This window comes from Cryptomeria japonica, chromosome 8 (genome assembly GCF_030272615.1).
Source record: "Cryptomeria japonica chromosome 8, Sugi_1.0, whole genome shotgun sequence".
In the NCBI taxonomy this organism is placed as follows: Eukaryota; Viridiplantae; Streptophyta; class Pinopsida; order Cupressales; family Cupressaceae; genus Cryptomeria; species Cryptomeria japonica.
Genome location: NC_081412.1, coordinates 688,703,177 through 688,726,392, shown reverse-complemented (window position 1 = coordinate 688,726,392; position 23,216 = coordinate 688,703,177). Strand labels below are relative to the sequence as shown.

At 40.6% G+C, this 23,216-nt stretch overlaps 1 protein-coding gene across 2 annotated transcripts in view; it reads right to left on the bottom strand.

The window, feature by feature from the left end:
• LOC131064749 (phosphatidylinositol N-acetylglucosaminyltransferase subunit A) overlaps positions 1-23,216 on the bottom strand; it is a 117,855-nt gene that overhangs the window by 16,832 nt on the left and 77,807 nt on the right. The window contains exons 2-5 of one of the 2 annotated variants that reach the window (XM_057999021.2): positions 9,858-10,430; positions 9,590-9,744; positions 9,000-9,090; positions 8,704-8,820 (exon numbers count right to left, since the gene is read on the bottom strand). In XM_057999021.2, the coding sequence (XP_057855004.2) occupies positions 8,704-8,820; positions 9,000-9,090; positions 9,590-9,744; positions 9,858-10,430 (936 nt within the window). The remainder of the gene's footprint in view (positions 1-8,703; positions 8,821-8,999; positions 9,091-9,589; positions 9,745-9,857; positions 10,431-23,216) is intronic. The other variant, XM_057999022.2, reaches the window with a different exon arrangement.

The window sequence follows — 23,216 nt, the reverse complement described above, 5'->3', positions numbered from 1 at the left end:
CTTATGGCCAGCACTAGAAGGTGGGTTTATCATGCCAATGAAGTCTAAACCCCATTGGGCGAATGGTTGATCTACTTGGATGGGATGAAGAGGTAGGGCAGCTAGTCGTCGCTTCCCAGAGAAGAGATCACATTTCTTGCAATTCTTCACCCATCTATGTGAGTCATTGAATAAGGATGACCAATAATAACCAGCCCTCATTATTTTGATAGCCGTAGTCCTTGCAGAGCAGTGGCCCCCTAAAAAGCCATCATGAAATTCTTCTAGCAATCTGCTAACTTGGTTTTGCTCGATGCATCTTAGTAAGACTCCATTAGAGTCTTTTCGGAAAAGAATGTCATTCACTAAGGTATAGGGAATGGCCTACAACCTGAAGTGTCTTCTTTTGCTCCGCTCCAGACCTTGGGGATATCTACCTTCCATTAAGAAGGTGGTCATGTCACTTACCCAACTGAATTGAGTGTTGTTGCTAGTTGGTTGATCCTCTTGTAACACAAGGGCGAATCTGAAGTAGTCTCAGAAGATGAGACAAGTTGTTCACATAGGCCCCTGCCTCTTACAAGCTTGCTGATCTTGATGTTGATGTCATACTCCATGACCTTGGTTATCCACCCAACCCTCTTCTCACTGATGTCCTTGTTTAGAAGGAAATCTTTGACACTTGCATGCGGAACTAAGAGTTGGATCCTGTTGTTGGACAACATGTGTCTGAACTTTTTTAATGCCCTTACAAAAGTGAGGACCTGCTTCTCTACATAGCTATATTTAAGCTCGTAGTCCTTTAGCCCCTCACTAAAGAAAGCAATAGGCTGCTCCAAATTGTCATCGTTCAGTTGTTTTAGGATAGTTGAGATGTTGGACTCTCCTCTGAAGGTATAGAGGATAAAATCCCTTTCGTAATTAGGATTGATAAGGGTAGGGGCGTGAGCAATTGCTTATTTGATCTCTTCGAAACTGGCCCTTCCCTCCTTGGTCCAACTGAAAGCCAAGTTTTTCTTCAACATGGAAGTGACGGGTTTTACCATGGTGGCAAGGTTGGGAATGAACCTCCTCACAAAGTTGATCCTACCAAGGAAACTTTGCAATCCTTTCTTGTGACTGGGGAGTGGAAGAGAAAGAATACCCTCCACTCGCTCTGGATCGATAGTCAAACCCTCCTTGGATACGATGTGTCCTAGCAATCTTCCTTGATCAGTAGCAAATACGCACTTGTTAGGGTTCAAAGACACACCATACTCCCTGCATTTCATGAACACTTGCTCAAGATGACCAAGATGGTCAGTTGCATGCTTCGAATAAACAGTTATGTCATCAAGGTATACAAGCACAAACTTTGCTAATACACCCTTGAAAGCTATGCCCATCGCTCTTTGGAATGTGGCACCTACATTGGTTAGCCCAAAGGGCATTTTACAATAAGCATAGGTACCCCACTTAGTAGTAAACGCAGTCTTGTATTGGTCTGATTCTTGGACCAAGATCTGATTGTAGCCTAAATACCCATCCAAGAATGAAAATCTTTCTGAGCCACTGACCTTTTGGAGAATCTGCTCCATACAGGGAAGGGGATAGTGATCTTTAAGGGAGGCTCTACTGAGATCCCAAAAGTCTACACATAATCTGATCTCCCCATTCTTCTTCCTTATAGGGACAAGGTTGGCCACCCAGGAGGAGTGCTTGATAGGGAAGATGATATTGGCTTCTATCAACTTGGTCAACTCCTTCCTCATTAGTGGCTCAATTTTGGGATTTGTTGGCCTTTGCTTTTGCCTAACTGGCTTTGCATCCAGATTTAACTCTATGGTATGCTGGGCTAAGCTAGGGTCAAAACCCTTCAAGTCTTCATAGGTCCAAGCAACTATGTCATCATACTCTTGGCAAAGCTCAACAAAGGCCTCTTGCTCGGTTGAGGAGCACACCTTGCCCAAGTTTAAGGATCTACCTTCGGCGACAACAACTGGCTTGTAATCACCCCTCTTTGTAGCCAAGTTCATCTTCTTCTTCAACTTATCATCCAAGTTGAAAATGCCTTCCAAGGTAACTAGACCTTTAGGCAACTTGTTGGAGTTGAGCTGCATGATTTGATCTCCATATTGGTCTTGTAGCCTAGAATGATTTTTAGCAGAAAATTCTGCTTCATTTTGCAAGAAATTGACGATTTGCTGATCGCTTTCAAACACTTGCCAATTCACTTGATTGTCTGGGACAGCAGGTCTCACAACAAGCCTGATGTATTGCTCCCTTTGACTTGCAACATGCGTTGGTATGTCGAATTGAGCACCAACCGCTGCAAGCCTATCAGCATGTTTGTTCTAACCCCTAGGAATGCTTTGGATATTGAAGGCCTCAAATCCTTCGATCAAGTCCCAAACCCTGTGTTTGTATGATTTGAGTAGGTTGTTTTTTGCTACACTTTGGGCTCGAATGTGTTTAACAACCAACTCACTATCCCCAAATACTCGCAGAGATCTGATCTTCCTGCTTTGCGCAAGTTGGAGACCTTGGATCAAGGATTCATACTCAGCGACATTGTTAGTGCAACCAAATTGAAGCCTAAAAGAGAAGAAATATTTCTCCTGCTCAGGAGAAACAAGCATCACACCGGCACCTGCTCCATTCTTGTTTCTTGAACCATCAAAAAACATGTTCCATAACCCCTCTGAATCTCCTTGTGTCTTGATGAGGTTAGGAATAGGAGTATCCTCTTCATGGATACAATAGGTGCCAAGCCCAGTCTCTTTGGTCTCGGCTAATGGATCAAGTTGAAAAGCATTGGCCCATTTGTCCAACAAACAATTAGGGACCTCCTGCAAAAGAGTAGCAGGCTCACGAACAACATACTCCTCCCCTTCGTCATGCAAAGTGCAATTCATGTTTATAGGGTTGGGGGTGTAGGGCTCAATGTGGTTTTGGGCAATGGGCTCTGCCCTTATGGTGACCTGGGTACCATACCTTGTTCAAAATAGCATATGGGACGAGTTAGAAGACAGGTACCCATCTATCTTGGCTCTAAAGTCTCTAGACAGGCAGATGGCAAAGAAGGTAGGGAGATCGATGATTGATATGTCTTGCAAAACAGTGCAACTAGGGTATGCATGCAAGTTTAACTTCAAATTTTTTACCACCCCTACTGTCTTAATAGAAGTGCCATCTAGTTGGACCACCCCTTTGGTCACAGGTTCATATTCTATGCCAAGAAGATCCGCTACCTTCTTAGGCATGACTGAGCTACTAGCTCCTGAATCTATCATGCAGTTGCGAACCAAATTATCTCCTATGATTAAGGAGAGATAGAAAGGGGGAGGCTTGCTGATCTTGCTTGAATCTTCCTCCTCCTTGGGTTGCACCAAACTGGTGGAGACTGCCTTTCCGCTGACTGCTGCCTCACCACCTGACTAATCGACGTCCTTCGGTGCCTCCTTAAGCAAATCCCTTTGAGATGGGATTGAAAGGGCCTCCCACATAGTGACGTTGAGGTTGGCCTTCTTCATCTGATCAACTATGTTGAAAGGGACACCAACTGATTTTATAGGATTCTTTGAGGCTACAAGGTCTACTTTTTCTCTTTGGACGACTTGGGCCTCTTCCTGCCTCTTGCTCCCTTGCATGGTACTCTGGCTTGTATCATGGGCGGCTACATTGGGTGTTGGATCTTGGGCTGATGTTGAAGGTGAGGCAGCCTCCATGGCTCTCTTCTTTGACCTTGTATACTGCAGCATAGACTCACCATTTGTTTGGTTCAAACCACAGAATTTTGCCTCCTGCCAATTGACAAAGGTAGAATCCCCTTGTAAGTAAGCCTGAGTGCCAACACTAGGCTGATTTGGGTCATATTGTTGGCCAGAAGTGGTCAGCTCATCCTGCACCACTAAGGTTTGGACAAACCCTCCATTTTCGCATGCACCTTGGTTGTGTGGCTGATTGCATGGTTGACACCAATCTTGCTCTTGGGCGAGGTTATTTTGCATTGGAACTATCGCCTTTGAGTTGCTTGCGGTTGTGGGGTTCACACTATTCAAAGGCCTAGCATTGCTCCATTGGTTTTGCCCTTGGGCGAGGTTATTTTGCATTGGAACTATCGCCTTTGAGTTGCTTGCGGTTGTGGGGTTCACACTATTCAAAGGCCTGGCATTGCTCCATTGGTTTTGCCCTTGAAAGGGTGGCCTATTCTGCTGATAGTTCTGATTTTGTGCCTAATAAGGTCTGCTATGCTGGGCTTGTTGCCTCTTTAGTGTCACCAACTCATTGTTAAAGTTTTCCAATCTAGCGTTGACCTCATGGAGCTAATTGGAGGATGTGGAGGGTTGACCTGCGGGTGCCATGGGGATAGGAGCCAAGGTGGGTTGTTGAGTAGGAGCTTCTGGGAAGAGAGGCATTGGAGGCCTTGGAGCTATCTTCCCGACCTGAATCAAACAATTTTATGCTCTTATGGCTATGTCATACGCACACGGTAGAGAGGCTCCACCCATTGATTGACCATGATAGCTATATCGTTGTTGAGAGCTCTAAGATAATACAAGAAGGCATGATTTGGAGATGGCTTTACTAGAGTAGGAATTCTATTCCATGTCTTATGGAATCTGAAATTGAAATCTCCCATGAACTCGTGGGGTGCCCTCTTGACTGTAGTCAACAACTCCACAAGTGATAGGTGATCACTCTTGTCTTCGAAATGGTTGCACAACCTCTCCCCCAATTCATCCCAATTGTGAATGGAGCTAGACGACAACCCTCTATACCACTGCAAAGCTTTGCCTTTCAAAGATGTGGCTAAGAGTCTGACAGCAACATCATCCTGAGTGATATTAAGGACGGAACAGATGTTTGCAATGTCTTGAATGTGCTCAATGGGTGTAGTAGTTGTTTCACCAGTGAAGTATGGTATACTCTTCAACGCAGCCACTGATATGTCATTCCATTGAGTCAAAACAAGAGGACTCCCCCAATTGAAGGTAACAAAGACTTGATTTCTTGCCATGTGAAACAATGGTCTATTGATGTGAGTGGTGGGAGCCCTTGATAGCAATGGCCTTGCAAATGGAGGAGTAGAACGAGACCTGGGAGATGGAGTGTTTACAACCTTGCACCCCTGACTGGTGACAATGAAGGTCTACCTTTCCGCCTTCTAGAACCTGCAAATGGGAGCTCTACGAATTGGAAACTGCCTGTAGAGGACGCCCTTGTATGAATTTTGGGCATGAAATCCGCAACCAACCTCGAAAGTTCGGAGGTCCGGAGTAAGGAAGTTCGGGAATTCGAAACCTGGGGGTTCCGGGTGTCTGGGTCTAAGCACCTCGGAACTTGGGGGTTCCGGAGTAAGATGGCTTCACTGACTTCGGAACTTGGGGGTCCCGAGGTTTCGGAGTAAGCAAAGCTGCGAACTTTGTGTGAACAAGAACTGGTCCATGAGCAGAGTCGCCAAGTGCTTGAAGATGTCTGTCTCTAAAGGCTGAGATGCCAAGAACAACACTGAATCCTTAGCATGTGAATTGAATGAGGTTCCACCGAGCGTGCCAAAAACTGTTATCACAAAAGCTTCCACCCTTGCTGAGCTATCAACTCAACAACCTTGTGAAACATTGAAACAACCCCGAAGTGTGGGACCTTGCGCAAGGGGGTTGAATCTCTGGAGAAGGCCGACTTCCTTCTCAATCCAAGTGCAGGTGTTCAACCAACTCAACACTTAAAAACTAACTTCTAAAGCTATCCTAACAACTTGCAGAGGGAAAGGGAAGAGAGAAATGCTTAAAATAAAGGGAGGTGATGCACCAAGAAGAGATTGTTCCTCTCCCTACCGAAATGACACAAAGAATTAACTGAAACACCCAGGTAATGCACAAACTTCAGTTGTATGAATGATCCCGATACATGTGTGGAGGTTAGAATTTGCTAAGTGTCAAGAGGGGAGAAGGATTCCCACAAGTCACACTCACAAAACAAGCTAACACAACATACATGTGAAAGAAAATCACAAACATACACTTATAATGGAGGTAAGAACACATACACAGCATGCATAAGTTGAAGGTAGGCAAGAATGGTGATTTCAATTAATTATAAGGCCAATGGCCAAACTTACAGTTGCAGAAATGCGAAAATAATTCCAAGTCTTCAAGAGAAGAGAAAAGAATAAGAAAGCTCAAGGTAGCAAGGAGAGAACCCTTTACAATGAGGCTTAAAAGACATTATATAGAAAATGGTCACAAGGGTGATCATGACCCCTGCATGTCAGCCTAGAAGTGCAGGGAAGTGTATGCACTTGGCTTGTACATGCAAGCAACCTAGCCATACCCACAAAGGGAAACCCTGAGAAGGTGGATTGACTGACCTTCCAAAGTCAGAGTATGCAGTCATGACACAAGTCACCAAGCATGGCCCCGTACCTCCCTTGATGGAAATCCTGCCAAAAACATTAAATGCACCCCTGTGGCTTCACAAAAAAAGGTTCATAAGTCACCAAAGCTGACAGAGCATTTAAAGCTTTGAGTGTCGATCACGCCATCGAGAAGTGTTGCAAGCCGAAAGTAGTTTGGAAAACTTCGGAGACCTGGGTCACTGTAGTTGGGGAAGCTTTGGAGACCTGAGTCCGTAGTTGGGGAAACTTCAGAGACCTGGGTCACCGTAGTTGGGGAACTTCGGAGACCTGGGTCATCGTAGTTGGGGAAACTTCGGAGACCTGGGTCACCGTAGTTGGGGAACTTCGGAGACCTGGGTCACCGTAGTTGGAGAACTTCAGAGACCTGGGTCAAGAAGAACAAGGAACTTGGGAACCTGGGGGTTCCAGAGTTCCAGGGTCAAAGAACAAGGAACTTGGGAACCTGGGGGTTCCGGAGTTCCGGGGTTGGAAAACTAGGAACTTGAGAACCTGGGGGTTCCGGAGTTCCGAAGGAGAAGGAGAGGTGGCAAAGGGAAGGAACTTCGGAACCTCGAGGTTCCGGAGGAGGAGAACAAAAGAAAAGCTAAGGGAAGGAAGGGAACTTTAGGACCTTGGAGTTCCGAAGTTCTGGAGCAGGAAAGAAAGCGGCTAAGGCAAAGAAACTCGGAACCTCGGGGTTCCGAAGAAGAGAAAGAGAGGGCCAAGGAACTTCCGACAAGGCAACACTTCAAACCATGATTTCACTGCTTTTATCCTTGATCAATTGGGGCATCGCTGGCCCATGGAGCATATCTCTGATCAGTTCTCATTGATGGACCAAGGGTGTCATAAAAATGACAACAAATACCGAGGTCAAAAATGTTGATATCGGCACTCTATTGCACCACATTTATGCCTACAAAGTAAGATGTATGTCCAGCTATTTGTGTGCCCTTTGATTTTGTGATATGTACTTGTAAAACTAGAAACTTCCCATGAATGTTCAAGGACACATCATATGGTTAAGAGCCACTACCTAAACCATATATGCATCACACAAATTTAGTTTTCTCCAAGGGATATCTGTACCAAAATTTGTTGGGTGAGAGGTTATGTATCACAAGCAAATAAAACTGTTGAACTGGCCAAGGAAAAGACACCCATCCTCATTAGGATGATAAGATGGCTCAAGACCCCATTACACCACACAACCATCTATACAATTTGTTGAATCTTCTCTCAACTCATTGATCAAGTGTTAAAAACCTAACTCTTTCAAACCAAACCAACACCCCTAGTTAGCTGACCCAGCCACTCTCCCTATCCCAGCCAGATCACCTTTATATTCCCACCACCCTCATGTGAAGAGCAAAAGTCAAATCCTTAGGAAATGCTGCCTGCCCATGGAAATCCTGCATCTCGTCCACCCAAAATCCAAGTAGCCCCCTACCTACTGGGCACTAAGATTCCCTCAGCAAAATGTTCAAAGTGAAACCCAGCCCTCCTAGTTTATAGCTAATGAAAATTTCCAAAATTAAAACATGACAGAATGCAAAAACTCAAAAGAAATTACACTCATGTTGGTCCTCAACATCATGGGAGTAGTATCATGTTATCAAATGATGGTCTTGGCATTCAAGTAACTTAAGAGTCAAAAACCAAGCATTAATAAAGGCATTGCTTCACTGTAGAGATGTGTCACTTTTCCAGGTGTTGTGTTTCAAGTTTTCAAATTGTCAATGCTGGAGATACAGCTTATAGAGAAATGTGGGCCTAGTTTTAATACCAACATGCACTCAAATAACAAGTGGCATAGGAGGATGGCCATAATGATAGTGGAGGACACAATCTTCCACTGAAGCCTCAACCTTGAAAAGCACCATCAACCAATATAGACCCATCAACTCTATATATGGTTGTCATGAAGGCCAGTTATATCCATACTCTTTTGCAACCAAAATATTCTTCTGTCCTCAAGCTTTATATAATAGTTTAATCATGCTTCACACTCTCTGTTTATTTTGCTACCTCAAAAAATATCATGTGTATGCCTGGTTTATATAATGTTTTAAACTCTACTTATCGTTTGATGGCTCTGCTCTTATTTTTTTAAACCCTGTAGTCTACCCCCTGATTTGATTTTGTTGTAATTGTTTCATAAATGTATTAGCAATATGTATAATGCATAACTTTCACTACAAATTTCATGCTGCGGCTAGATAAGTATGCAATAGCTGAAAATACTAAAAATGTATGATATATAAAAAAATATCAGATCATCAAAAAAAATTGTGGGCCCCAAACACATTAGAAAATACAATTGGACTGTTGAAAGAATAGCTACATACTCTAGCATGCATGGCATGAGGATCAATCTTGGGAAGATATTTTATTGCTGTTCCAATGGCAGATACCATATCGCCAGGTACTGGTTCTGCAAGTACAATCATGTCAGGAGGCAGAACCTGCAACCAACAGCAACTGTTGAGAAATCAAAATAGAAGAAAATTAGGATGACATTTTGATTGCAATTATCTAATACCTAGTTTTCAATTGATTATGAGGCACCCAGATGCAATTACTTTGACAATCAACTAGGTTTGAAAAATAAATGTCTACAAAGAAAACAGAACCAAATACATGCCTCTGGGACCCCTCCAACTCGTGTACTCACAGTTAACAAGCCACAACTAGCTGCCTCTAATATTGCAATACAAAATGCCTCCGTGAGGGAGCTGCAATGCAACAAGATTGATCAACAAAAATACACAGGTAGGCATGAAAAGCGACTATCAATCATATAACCATACAAGGTTTCTTCTCAATCTAAGCACATAAGCTACAATTTGGAAAGCAAATATTAGCATTAATTTGAAGAAATTTTTGTGTAAGAGTTATTATATAAATACAAACCAAGAGTAACCTTTTCATCTAAAGCACACAAAAAAGAGCAGAAATGCAAATGGAAACAATAAAATCAGGTCTCACATAATTGTTATGAAATAGTTTAAACACCTAAAGCCTGAAAAGAATGGAAGAAATGTAACTGTAAGGTAATATAATACATTTGGTACTGCAGTATTAAGTAAAAATAATAAACAACTAAAGATTTTAGATTTTTGCAGCTATGCATAATATCATGTATCTGGATACCAATGTGTAGTGTTTTTTTATTCTGGCAAAACCAACATGAAGACTTGCAAACAACATGAAGACTTGCAAAAGAGAATTTGCCTGTTCAAAAATATGTGACCACGAACAAGAACTGACTGCACTTGCGCATGTGGAACAGCCCCCAACATCTCAACTCTTTCCTGAAGAGAATACTTCTCTCTCATCTCCTCCAACCGTACCCTCTTGGGTCCATCTCCCCCAACAATGAAACGTACCTTGACATAAAATCAAAAAAATAGTGACATCATTTCAAGTACTCTTAAAGTGATTGGTGATTTCTTTGAATTTTGTGGTAAGGTTTGTGAAAGAAAATTATATGTTTACTTACATTTGGATATAGACGGCAAACTTCTGGAATAATCTCCACAAGGAGATCTGCACCCTTTCGATAAACCAGCCTACTTATAACAACAATTACAATTTCATTACATGAGCGACAGTTAGGATTAGGCTTGAACATAGCTGTGTCCACAGCATTTGGTATTACAAACACTTTATTTGGAGGCAAACCCGACCGCAGAACAGTGTTTTCCTTGCTTGTATGTGAAACACAAATAGCTTGATTCACATCTGCCAAAGTAAATTGCAACACTTTATTCATGTGAATACTGCCAATATCAGCAAATCCATAAAGTGAATGATCAGTAAACACCACCTTGTAACCCATAGTCCTTGCATGCAAAAGTGCTTCATGACAAAGAGTAGAAAAAGCCTGATGTCCATGAACCAAGGTAATACGCTCTCGAATCAAAATTGTTCTTAATATAGGGAAAATCCCATAAATAGTAGGCAGACAATTCTGCATAACAAAAGGAAGCCATGGAATATAATACACTTTCAATCCATTTGTCATGTACCGAACACCGCTCCGTTTTCGATATGCATGTGTCATCACCACCACCTGATTCATTAGATTGTTCATAATCAGGCCACACTCAGAGAAAGAAAGTATAGGGAAAAAATGATATTATTGTCACAGTGAAGTTCAGTTAAAACTAGTACGTAAAGACTTCAAAGTCCAATCAGTACAACCACAGCCCAAACTGGTGAATTCTTCTATCAAAACAGAAAAAGGTACACAAAACTAGCAGATTTCCACAACTTGGAAATAGCTTCCCTTACATGCCTAGACAATAAGAAACAGTTACCATATTTACTGCTTGCCAATTTTCTCCACATCCGACAATCAGCTAGGTGAAAGGTCTAGCTTAATATGTGTGGCAAATAGCAACCATGATATCGTAAAATAAGTTACAGCATGTAAAGGAGAAATGCAAACCTTAGAACTCTATTGAGTTTGGAAAACGCCTGCAATGAAATTATGTCGGTAGACCTAGGTGTATGAAATGTAAATTAAAATACTTAAGCTGTAGTCATTTCTTCTCCTAGCCATCTAGCAAAAGTATTGTGTATTTCCAATATATCAAGTACTATACTAGTGGCATTCACTTGAGTAAACTATTTTTTTACAAAGTGCCTAAAATTCCTTAAAATCTGCCTGATAGTGATAAACATGATAGATGAAGATCAGAGCTACCTACAAAGGACAAGAATTTGGATTAGGTTAATGCCATATTCTGTGGGGATATGTCCCATAGACTTTTCCCTCTGTCCCCATGGAACACATTGAAAACATCCCCAGGTCATCCCCTATCTGCAAAAAAAAAACTGGTGATGTCCTGGAAATAGGTTAAAATCTGTAAGGGGCAGTCAGCTATCCCCTACAGCCCAGAATGCAAAAAATCAAAAAAAGTGAAAACTATAAAAGAACAGAAAAAGGGGTGTGAGAGATATTATAGCCGGATGCTTTAACAAAATTCTTCCATTAAAACTCTTACTAAATGTCCTCTGATAAAGGGACTGATATGCTTTTCTGACATGTGAGTGATCTCGATGATGAGCATCATACAGGTGCATTCTTATGACTGTACACAATCTGATTGTGCATGACTCTGCAAAAGCTGCCTGTATGTAAGTGAGAGATCTCTTCCAAGATTCAATTTAATATTTGATGCTTCATAGATACAGATACCTTCGCTTGACTGTGCTTCTCTGATTTCAAGCTAGTGAATTTTAACAGCTAGTATGTATACGAGAATACAATTTCAAATTTCAGGGCTGTGCATGTGCTTCTAATGTGTTCAGTATGCTTTCCATGTAAATTGAACATCAATCATGATGAGGGCTCAAATGTGAGTATTTCTTGGAAACCATTCCTCCTGACTGTCTCCCACCTCTTGTCCTCTTGGTCCCCCCTCTTTTCTCCATCACATTGTCCGTTTTCCAATTGAGTGCTGGTTTGTATCTTTTTGTGGTGCTTTTGTAGATTGTGTTGTTCGTTTATTTGTGTTTTTATATTTTTTGTTATCTTCTTTAATTTGTTGCTTCGTTTGCTCTTACATTTTATCAGGTTATTCTTTGCTTTTTGTTATGTAATGATAACCTCTGTTGTTATATATACAATTACATAATAATTGTTAATGCTTTTACTTCATTTTGTCTATTTATTTTGTTTTTCCTTTATTGCTTTTGAATTTTCTGGTCTGTATATTTTGTTGGAGATTGTAATCCCAACTACTCCAGCTGAACCTGTCACTTGTATCCTCCTCATCTGCAGTCAATCTCAGTATTAAATAAAAACAGTAAAAATATATCTTCATAAGGATTTAAATGGATTCGAACAGATTGCTGCTATCTGTCCTTTGTCACATATGCAGTTTTAATTGAAGTTCAAAAATATTTATTTTATGTATGCTCTCTCTCCTCTGTAGTCTGTAATTGGTCTATATATTGTTTGAATCTGTATTTTTTATGCAGTCTCTTCTGGGAGTCCAGCTCCGCATAACTATGAGAAAGATATAAGCAGCAGAGCTGTAAGATGTTTAAGTTTATGTAATGGTGAGTGAATGTATGAACTAAAGCTCAGATAGTAGATGTAATGGTTTTGTTGTTTAATATATACTGGGTTAGTTTCTTTTTGCTCTCCCTCTTCATTGCGGTGCTCCTTTGAAGGGCTCGAACTTCTTTTGTATTTCACTATTTGACTGGCTTTTTTTTGTTCTCAATTGTGATTCATTGCCTTAGCCCATCGCTTGAGCGTGGTCGTATCTGGTGGTTCATATATCTCTTGGCGATTTGGCGCATATTTGATTGATCTGCCTTTTTGATACATGCTACCTATTGTGGTGCTCATTCCTGACAGACCCTCTCATAGTGCATCGTCCTTTGGCGCGCTTCATAAGATTCAAAGATCATCTTTAGTGGACAGCAGAGTCTAGCGCGGGCACCTCTATCCATTTGCCTTCATTATTATCTTTGTGCTGGCTGTATATAGGCAAGTGTTATTGTTTGATCACCCAGCATTGCTTCATTAGCAGCATTTGGCAGATCATTCTCATAACAGTGATTTCAATATTGTCAGTTTAAATTTTCCAGAGTATATATACTTCACAGATTTGAAGACCGGTGTTCTTTGCTTATTGATCTGACAGTGCACCCGTGATCAGTTTCTGATGGCAATCCCACATCTGCACACTTGTGTGGAGACCTTTGATTTGTATGAGCTTGTGTAGATCAGAGATGGCGGCTCATTGTGATCGACTTTGGCTGAGGGGTTATGCTTTGGTTGGCATTCATATTGAATTGGTCGATGTAAGTTTTTGATAGGCCAAGCATTCTATTAAGCAGGCGGTTGTCTTTTTTTATGGCACTGCCCCTTGTTCGACTTTATTGACAGCTAGCCCGAGGCTTGTTTTGGCTTGCAGTGTGAATGCTTTCATTCTTTGGTATTGGCTCATCTTGATTCTCAACTTGTTTGCTTCTTGTAATTTTGAGATTCTAAGTATATTCAAATCTTCCCAGAGATTGTAAATGATAGAGCAAAGGTTGATAGCATGGGTATATATTCCATAGCTATAGGAAAGTCAATATTTATATGTCAAAATGTAATATTTTAGTTTCAATGGTCTGGTTTAAATTTAGACTAGGCAAATTTCAGAATGAGGTATTGTAAGGTTTCTTTTGAAACGACTGTCTAAGGACGTCTTTACTCAACTCAGCAATATTTATAAGGCGTTAATTTTATTCCTATAATATCCTCTCCTCTACAGAAAATAGCTGATTTGAGTGACAAGAAATAGGATAAAATAACTCGCTAACACAATGGCAAAAAGTTCACCAAAATTTCTTCTTCCAGATTCTCAACTACAACACAAAAATAACTATTTTGCATGGAAAACCAAACTCAAGACTTGAGTTTGAAGAAGTGTGGGATGTGGTCAATGGTACCACATCACGTCACAAGACAAATACTGATAAACAGAAGAAATTTGATCAAGCCGATAGAAAGGCAAAATTGATCATTATGTTCAGCATGTCTGATGAAGTTCAGCCTTTTATCCGAGACTTGTCCACAACCAAAGATGCATGGGACAAGCTTAAGACGGTGTATGAGGTGAAGAATCAGTATCGGATCCTAGAATTGTAGAGTCGGCTACATGGCCTGAAGATGAAGAATGGAGAACAGTTGGAATTCTTTCAAGCTTTGGGTGAAACCATTGATGATGCAGTCTTGGTGCCTATTGTTCTATGACCACTACCTTCCAAATACAAAGTGTTTGTGACAACATTGAATGTCACAAAAAAGACACCCACTTTTGAAAAGCTTGTGAACATACTTGAAAAAGAAAAATCTTTAAACCAAGATCATGGTGAGGATGATCATGCCATGACTACACGTCATAAAGGCAAGAAGTCTATGAAGCAATTTGGTGGACCTCTCAAATTTAGTAATTCATTGAGATCTTCGAAGTGTCCAATCTGTGATAGAATTGGACATGATGTGAAAAATTGTTAGTACAACTCCTTGGCTAAAGGATTATCCAACAAATCACATCCAAAGAAGCCATTCCAAAGTGGCAATACACGATGAGAGCAGAAGAACAAACAAAAACAACAAGGCAATGTTGCTGAAAAAGAAGATTCTCTGAACGAGGAATATGTGTTTTCAACCCACACTTCCAAAGATGGTTTGCAATCAACCTCAATTTTGTATGTGGATTCAAGTGCTACAAAGCAAATGACTGGACAAAAGGAGTGGTTTCTCACATTGAAACCCCATCACGGTAAAGTCTCTCTTGGAGATGATACCACCTACGACATCAAAGGTATTGGTGACATCTTTTTGCAATTTGGCATACATCATTGCAGGCATATTTAAGTTTTGTATGTGCCAGGACTTACTAAAAATCTTCTTTCTGTTAATCAATTTCTTGACCACAACCTTAGGATAAAAAGATGTCTTATCAAAGATAAGTCTAAAAATGCCAAGATTGTTGCCAATGCTATTGAGATTGGTAAATTGTTTAGGGGCTTGAGACAATTGCTAATAATCAAGCCTTAGTGACGAAGGATAACGATCTTGCTATGTGTTGGCATCATAGATTTGATCATCTGAGCACTAGTTACTTGCAAACACTTTGTAAGAAAAGCATGGTAAAAGGGCTTCCCTCACTTGAGAAGTCTAAGTGCTATATGTTCCAAATTGTATTGCTGGAAAATAACAATGAGCACCCTTCTATCCAAGTGAGCATCGTGCAACCTTTATAGCTGGTGCATACTGATCTGTGCGGCCCCATGGCACCTAGTCACAATGGTTTCATGTATTTTCAACTTTTTATCGACGAACAAACAATGAAATTGTGGGTATATTACTTGTAGCATAAAGATGAAGCTTTTTCCTATTTCGAAGAGTTTTGCACTCATGTGGAGAAAGATACGAATCATTGTATTCGTGTCCTCCACTCAAATCAAGGGGATGAATACACCAGCACAAAATTCTCCATGTACCTGAAGGAAAATGGCATTCGACGTCAACTGACTGCAACATACACACCTCAACAAAATGGAGTTTTTGAATAGAGAAATCATATCATCATGGTCTGAAGCATGTTAAAGGATTCTCAACTAGGACATGCATATTGGGCTGAAGTTGTGCACACAATAGTTTAATTTTAGAATCGTGCACCAACCAAAGCCCTTGATGGCATCACACCAGAAGAAGCATGACAGGGGTAATGCCATCTATGTCTCATCTTCGTGTATGTGAATGCACTACCTATATGCACATTCCTAAACAACAAAGAAGGAAGCTTGATGAAAAATCAATGAAATGTATTCTTCTTGGATATAGTAACGGGTCTAAGGCATATTCCCTTATGGATCCTAACACAAAGAAATATATTATTAGAGATGTAATTTTTTATAAGAAGAGTGATTTGAGTTCTCCTCCCACATCATCACCTACTTGTTGATGTGTTTTTTATGCACAAAACATTTCAGAATAAAGTACCAAGATAATTTACCCTCTCTTGAACAAAATCACCTCAGATGCTAAGAATGAGATCAACTAATGTGATTCCAAGGTTTCTACATGTCAGGTCTTGACGAGTGGGTAAGTTCAATGGTTGATGTGAATTGTTGTGTTTCACTTTGGGGACTTACGCAAATGTTTGGATTATCATGAATGATGCGGAATAAGTGTGCTGACAACTTAAGATTTATCAATAAGGCTCTGGATTTACTTCTTACTAAAAAAGGGGAAAAAGAATAGGGTTCAGGAAATCTATTCTAAACCTAGGAATGTAGGAAATGATGAATGGATTTAATGGAATCAAACCAAGTGAGGTCTCACAATCAAGTATTGACACAAGCTTAGTGCAATCATCTAAGGTATACCTAAAGATTTTCAGACTATTACCATCAAACATAGACACCATCCAAGTTGATGCTTGTCAACGGACGTTTAATAGTTGAAGTTATGCTTACTCAAATTCCAGTTGACCACACAAGGCACACTTACCAGCGGAAAGAGGCTAGTGGTATGGATTAAGGATTCCACACAAATAAATTCAACAAATCTTCCACTCAATCTAACATACATGAAAATAAATTCTAATCTAACTTGTAGGAATTGAGAACCATGAATGCAAATACAACACTTGAAGAGCAAAATCACCAACAATTGAACAATGATTAGGATTCAAATAGCTGTAGCATATACCAACAATTCTACAAAAACTCTCTCTTACAAATGAGAGACAAAGGGGCATATATAGAGTCTCTTACAAAATGGATGGCCCAGATTGATCTAAGATCAACGGCCAAGATCATGCCAACAAAAACCTAGAATTGCCCTAATTAGGGTTACATCAAAAATGGCGCCACCAACATATGGCCCAATAGAAAGATACCTAGTCATCATATAGGGAATCTTCTAGAAGATTCCTCCCTACATCTCTCTCTCTCCTAGCATACTCCAAGAATCTAGCCAATACTGAATCTAACTCCTCCATGGAAATGCTAGGCAAGGTATCCTGCTGTAAATCAATCACATCCAATGAATCCGAGCAAGCATTCAAAGTGTTCTCCCATTCAGGCATGAGCTTCTGCAAATTATGAACATGAATCAACAAAGAGACCAAGTCATCCATCTGACTCTTCTGCAAAGAGTCCAACTGGCAAAAATACATAAATTTTATCTTGTCTCTTAATTCGGCTAAGTGTAAACCACTAGCATCACTAACATCAACACCCAATAATTCCTTAATCGAGGCAAGGATTTTCATCTGAATGTCCTGAATTAATCCTCCCATCTCCATACAACTCGATTGGGCGTTCTCATAAGCTAATTTCTTCAAAGCTAGTGCACAATACCAGCCATGGAAATTATATATGTCTCCATTGTGCACAATGTTCTCGCTGACCAAGGTGGAATTAGGAACCTTCTTCAATGCCAGGAGGCATGGAATAGTCTTCTCTTGGATAGGCCGGAATTCTTCCCAAACTCCTTCCAAATACTGGATTCTGAATACAAGCGTTGTTGTCTTATCATATGCTTGGACAAACTAAGTAAGGAAATCATCTGCCTGCTTCCTTGTGCTTTCAATCCACTTTTCCACCTCTGAATGTGTACCTCTCGCTACCTCGCAGTGTGAATGTATTCAATGGTCAACTGCAATAGGGGAAATAAGGGTGGGATCTCCACGCCTTGTCCCTACAATATACTCTTTGAGTCTAATATTTTCTTCTTTGTACCTTTCATTCTCCGCAATCGTTGTGTCTAACTTTGCATTGATTGCTTGGAGGTTGTCACCAATCTCCTGAAATTCCTGCCCTGCGAATGGACGACCAAGGGCAACTAAAGTGATCTGGAAATCCATGGGACTAGCAGTGTCCACTGTCACGCCGGCTCTAGGAACAGCAATCTGCGCAATCTGCATTCTCGTCTCATCTCTAGCTATGTGCAACAAAATCTCTGCTCTCTTGGGCTCCTTCTTCTTAGCACTCCTAGCTAGGTAGTCATCAATATCCTCAATAGGTTGTACTTCTATCATTTGTTTACTTTTTTCCATACTCTTCATCAACCATTCAGGAATAGCGGTCATCTCCATACCATCATCAAGATATACCTCTCGATCAAGTCCTTTCAATGCCGAGATAACCTCCTCATTATCATCAGGATTATTCCTGGTCCAATCATATACTTCATTTCCCAAGCTAACTTCCAAAAGGACAGTAGGGGATCCCGGGTGGTCATCATTCTCATCAGGAGGTGCAGATGTCGTTGTGGCATGGAACTCCTGAATATTCTCTGGTAGTATCACTGTGTTGGAACACTGCTGAGTCTCCTTATTCTGTCCTATTACGTCAATCACTTCGATTGATGAGACACTGGGAGGGGGTGAAGGAATGATGAGTGGAGTGATAGTCTTATGTTTCTTCTTCACATCCTCAATCTTCTTCCCTCTAGCCTTGACTTCTCCAGGCATGTTCTTCCTTCTCTTGGGAGCTTGACTCTCTTTGTCTGCATGAATCCTGACATCACTAACAGTCCTCTGATCATCCTCGGAAGTAGACTCTTCCAGCTTCATGCTTTCATAAGTGAAGGGAACACCCATGTCAACTAATCTGTTCATCTGCATATCTACCCATGTGCGGGAGAAATTCAAGACCTCTCATCAATACATTCAGGTCAGTCTCTTCTGACTCTGACCAATTTGGCAATAGGATTGCCTTCTTCATTTCATTCTCATAATGTGGGTGTGTATGATCTCTATCATCTAATACTTGATCAGGGATGAGGAAAAGTCCACACTTCCTCATGAAATCTACTGACATTCTCGACCACATTCTTCTCTTCACTGCTTGTTCGTCCATTAAGTTGGCCCAATAATCCTCTATGTCAACCTTATGAGTGAACTTCTCTCCTCTAATCCTTCCGACCACCTTGTCTGGATCAAATCTTTCTCTTTTCTTGTAGGTAGCAAATCTGTAGAATGCAATCTCCTCACCTGCAGTGCTGGCAGCTATGGCGGATTGGCAGACCTCTAACGTCTTCCCAACTGAAATAGGGAATGTCATTCCTGTCCTGTGCTTCTCTCTCTGGATAACATTGAACTCTAGAAGCTGTCTTACCACTTCCAACAATATCATTCTGTCAGTAGGGTTCGGATTGAAACCCATGAATCCTAAGGTATGTGAAAGTGGGAAACTGTATATACCACGATCCATATTTCTCTATTAACTCTGTTGCCTCCTTGGACAATCTTCTATGGATTCCGCCCTGCAGCATCTGTGTGATGTACATAGTGAATGCATCATTCACTCTCTTATAGTCTTCAATTCTGTGCATACTCAACTGGGGGTAGCATTCATAACTCTTAAATTGTCCTTGCCCATTCCCGACTTCACCTTTGCATATTAATCCTCTGTATGAAACAAATCGTGCAAGCAGGTACACTAGGTAAGAAGTCATGGTGAATGACTTGGACCGCTCTACATTCCTCAACTGAAAATCCAAATTGTCGCTTATGATCTTGGACCAATTCACTAGTGATCCTCTAAGACAATCCTGGATGAAGTAGAACATCCATCCATGAAATAGTGCTCCCTGCGGCATTCCCATCACTCTATTGAGTAGGAATATCAAATCACTATATTCCTCCTTAAAATCTACGCACATAAGTGTCTTGGGAGCCTTGGAATGATGATTCCTAGGTTCAATCATCCACTCTTTATTAATTAAACTCTTGCATACACCCATCTTCTTCGTGTATCTGTCTGCATAATCCTCCTTGGTCACATCCTTCATATCTGTTCCGCGTGGAATTCCGAATACCTCAGCAATGGCATCCTCGGCAAGGTAGGCGATGACAACGCCCTTGGGACTCTTGATCATTCTTGTGAGTGGATCGTAACATCGTGCACACTCCAAGATCAACTCACTGCACTGTATGGATTGTGGAAACCCGGCGGCATGAAAAATGCCACTCTTCATAATATTCGCATATGCTGGAGAGGGAACCTGATCTCTGGATCCGAACATCCGACGCTGCATCTTGTCGAAGTCCAAGAAATGCATGTTGGTATCAGTGATCTCCCTCCATCTGGATGAAATCTTGAACTCTGGATAAAATTCAGTCTCCAACGTCTTCAACAGCTCTTTCCTTTCCTTGTATCCTGATTTTGACATCGCACCTATACGAAGCTGGAAGTTAGTCCTAGGATAAAAATAAATACTTGTAATAAAATTCTTGACTTTCTAGAGATTTAGCTAGTTTAGAGCATGGAGTCAGGAAAATAATCCATACACTTGGTAAATTTTAGCAATTACGTTCAAAGTGTGACAACACTAAGGCATGGAAGCCTTCCATAAAATTCATTTATACCTCCTTATGCTTAGAAAATATGCAAGCAAAGAAATGCAAAGGAGTATACCGGATTGATGATGACTAAGGAGAGGTGTGAAAGGTTGTGTTTTCACACAATGAATGTCTGAAGACACCTTCCGCAGTCAACAATGGAGGTCAAAATTCTGAAGACTACCTGAAAAATTAGACTTTCAAAACATGTTGTAATCTTCAAAATGTGCATGAAATCAATAAAAATCAATTTTATTGATGAAAACAATCATATTCTGGAATGTAAGTATGGCTGGTAAAATTTAGTTTTCTGAGGACAAGTCTGAAAATCGAACACTTCAGACTTACCAGCACCTTGCAAAGTGGTTTAAATCCCTGAAAATGATGAAAAATTGCTAAGGAAACAGCCCCAAGCAAATTCACCAAAATTGGTTAGGTGGCTGGAAATGAAAATTTCTGAGGACAACCGCCTAACAATGGAGTTTCAGACCTGCAATAGCATTAAAATGGTCTAAAAAAGTGCACAGAAAACTCCATAAAATACCTCTGAATGCTAAATGTTTAAGTTGGAATTGGCTGGGCAATAAAAACTTAAGTCTGAAAATTAATGGCAGCCATTAATGGAGGTCAAAATCTGAAGCAAACCTCAGATCTGAAGCGAATTAGCAGGCTGGAAGTGATAGCAGCCAACAAACATGCATGAAAAATCCACCAAAATGTGGCCTCCAAGCAAAATCGAAATTTTCCCAAGTCTAGTGCTAAAATGGAAATCTGAAAATTGATGCCAATGGTAGCCTTGATCTGCAACAATGGAGGATGACAGCAATCTAGAAAAATCGCCCAAGTTGGGGTTGTGTTGATGTGTATCTTGTACACGACCAAACACAGAATAAAATACCTAAAGGGTACCTTATCCTCTCTTGAATAAAGTCTCCGAATGTTGAAGATGTCGCGAAAAGGATCAATCGGGATGACTTCAAGGTTCTTTGTTGTAGGATCTCTACGTGTGGATAAGCTCTCTGTGGTATGATGTGATTTTGCTAGAATCACAAGGGGACTTACACTCAATGACTGAATGTCTAATTTGCTGGAATCACAAGTCCTACTAACTAACTGGAAGACAAACAAATGGCAAAAGATGCAAGGTTCAGGAAATTTACTCTACTACCTAGAATGCGAGAAGATGGATGAATGACTAGGTGGAGTCCTCCTGGGCTGGGTCTCACCATCAAGATGAACAATTCAACACCAACTCAGTGCGATCTTCTGGGGGATGCTTCAAATATATTCAAATCGGACACCATCAGATATTGATCATCATTCAAGTTAATGCATGAACAATAGACGTGTGACGACTTGAGATTAAGCTCATTTTATGTCAGTTGACCACGCAAGGCGCACTTACCATCAGCAAGAGGCTAGTGGTTTGGATTAGACGGATTCCACACAGGTGCATTCAACAATTTCCTTCATTCGATCTAATCATCTACCATCTAGAATTGAAGATTCAACAAGAAACCATGCATATTGCAAGAAACGACACACTTCACCATTACTTCAATGAAAATGGAGTTTATTTACAATCAATGGCAACAATTTCTTGCCTTGTCCTCCTATTCTACTCTAATTGCTATTCTATCAACTGACTATTCACCTTCTAACTACTAATGACTCACTATTCCTTAACTACCCTTCTATTAGCCTTTACAAAATGAAGTGTCGGGGCTTATATAGTGCTCTTAATACAATTCAATGGCTAAGATCAATTTGAGATCAATGGCCAAGATTCTACAATGAAAACCCTAATTAGGGTTTGTTACAACAAACTCAATTCTGACCAATGAAATAATTGTATTTATTGGACACATGTCTTCTCTGGAAAATTCGACCAATGGATAGCTGGGGTAGGTACATCGAAGTTTGCGCCATCTCCCATGAGTTAGGTACATTGAATCTGGACACCCTGAGGTGGACCAAACCGACTGGAGAAGTGATGACTGGGATGCCACCTCGTCTGACACTTGTAACTTGGTAGATATTCAACTTGATGTTGTCGAGAAGCTAGCTTTAATTAACTCTTCTGAAATTGTCTGCTTCTTCAACGAACCCTTGCTCTGACCTTTTTTATCTTTGATGTGCAGGATGATGATGTACCTCGCCTTGGAATGCTGGATTGGAAGAGGTTATTCCTGATGACGCTTGACCGAAGAAGGCCATCCTTGTCGATGCTAAACTGGAGGAGGTCGCCCTTATCCTTGCCTGATCTTCTTTGTTGAGAATTTGCTAAGTAGTTGATCTTCCGACTCTGGGGTCGCCATTCGATGCCTACACAAAAGATTAAAGTTTGTCTTTGAGCATCAAACCTTAAAGCATAGAATTCAAGACCTTTCAAGGGTATAACTTAAGATATTAATTTGAAAAAGACATGATAAATCAAGAATTATACATTTTCAAATTAATTATGAATGGAAATTGGATTTTCAAGACTTAGACTTTACAAAATTGCTACGAAATCACAATAAGTCATGATAAATGATTCTTCATACCTCCTCCTTTGAAAGGCTAACTATAAAACCTTGAAAAATGATGAAAGAAGACCGGATTTTGATGGACAAGGCTTGAATTGTGGTCTTCCCTTGGATGAATTACGCCTCCATTAGCCTCCAAAAGAGCTTCTCCTTCTTTAGCCTACAACACTTAGCAAAATTTCGCCTCCACTCTACTAGATTTCGCTCCTCAAATTGCTCCTCAATTTCGCACTTAGAAGGATGAATGAATGATTTGAAACTTGAAGCAATACTCCCTCATTATATAGAGCGCTCACCCTACTCAACCATGAGGTCGACCTAACTTTTTAATAATAAAATAAGATAAAATCCCACCTAAAAGGAGGCCGACTTGCTTGTAAAAGCAAATAAATGCTCTTGAGCGCTCACCTTTTTTTTTTTTTTAAATTTCAAAATTAATTACAAGGCCCAAAGGTGGAT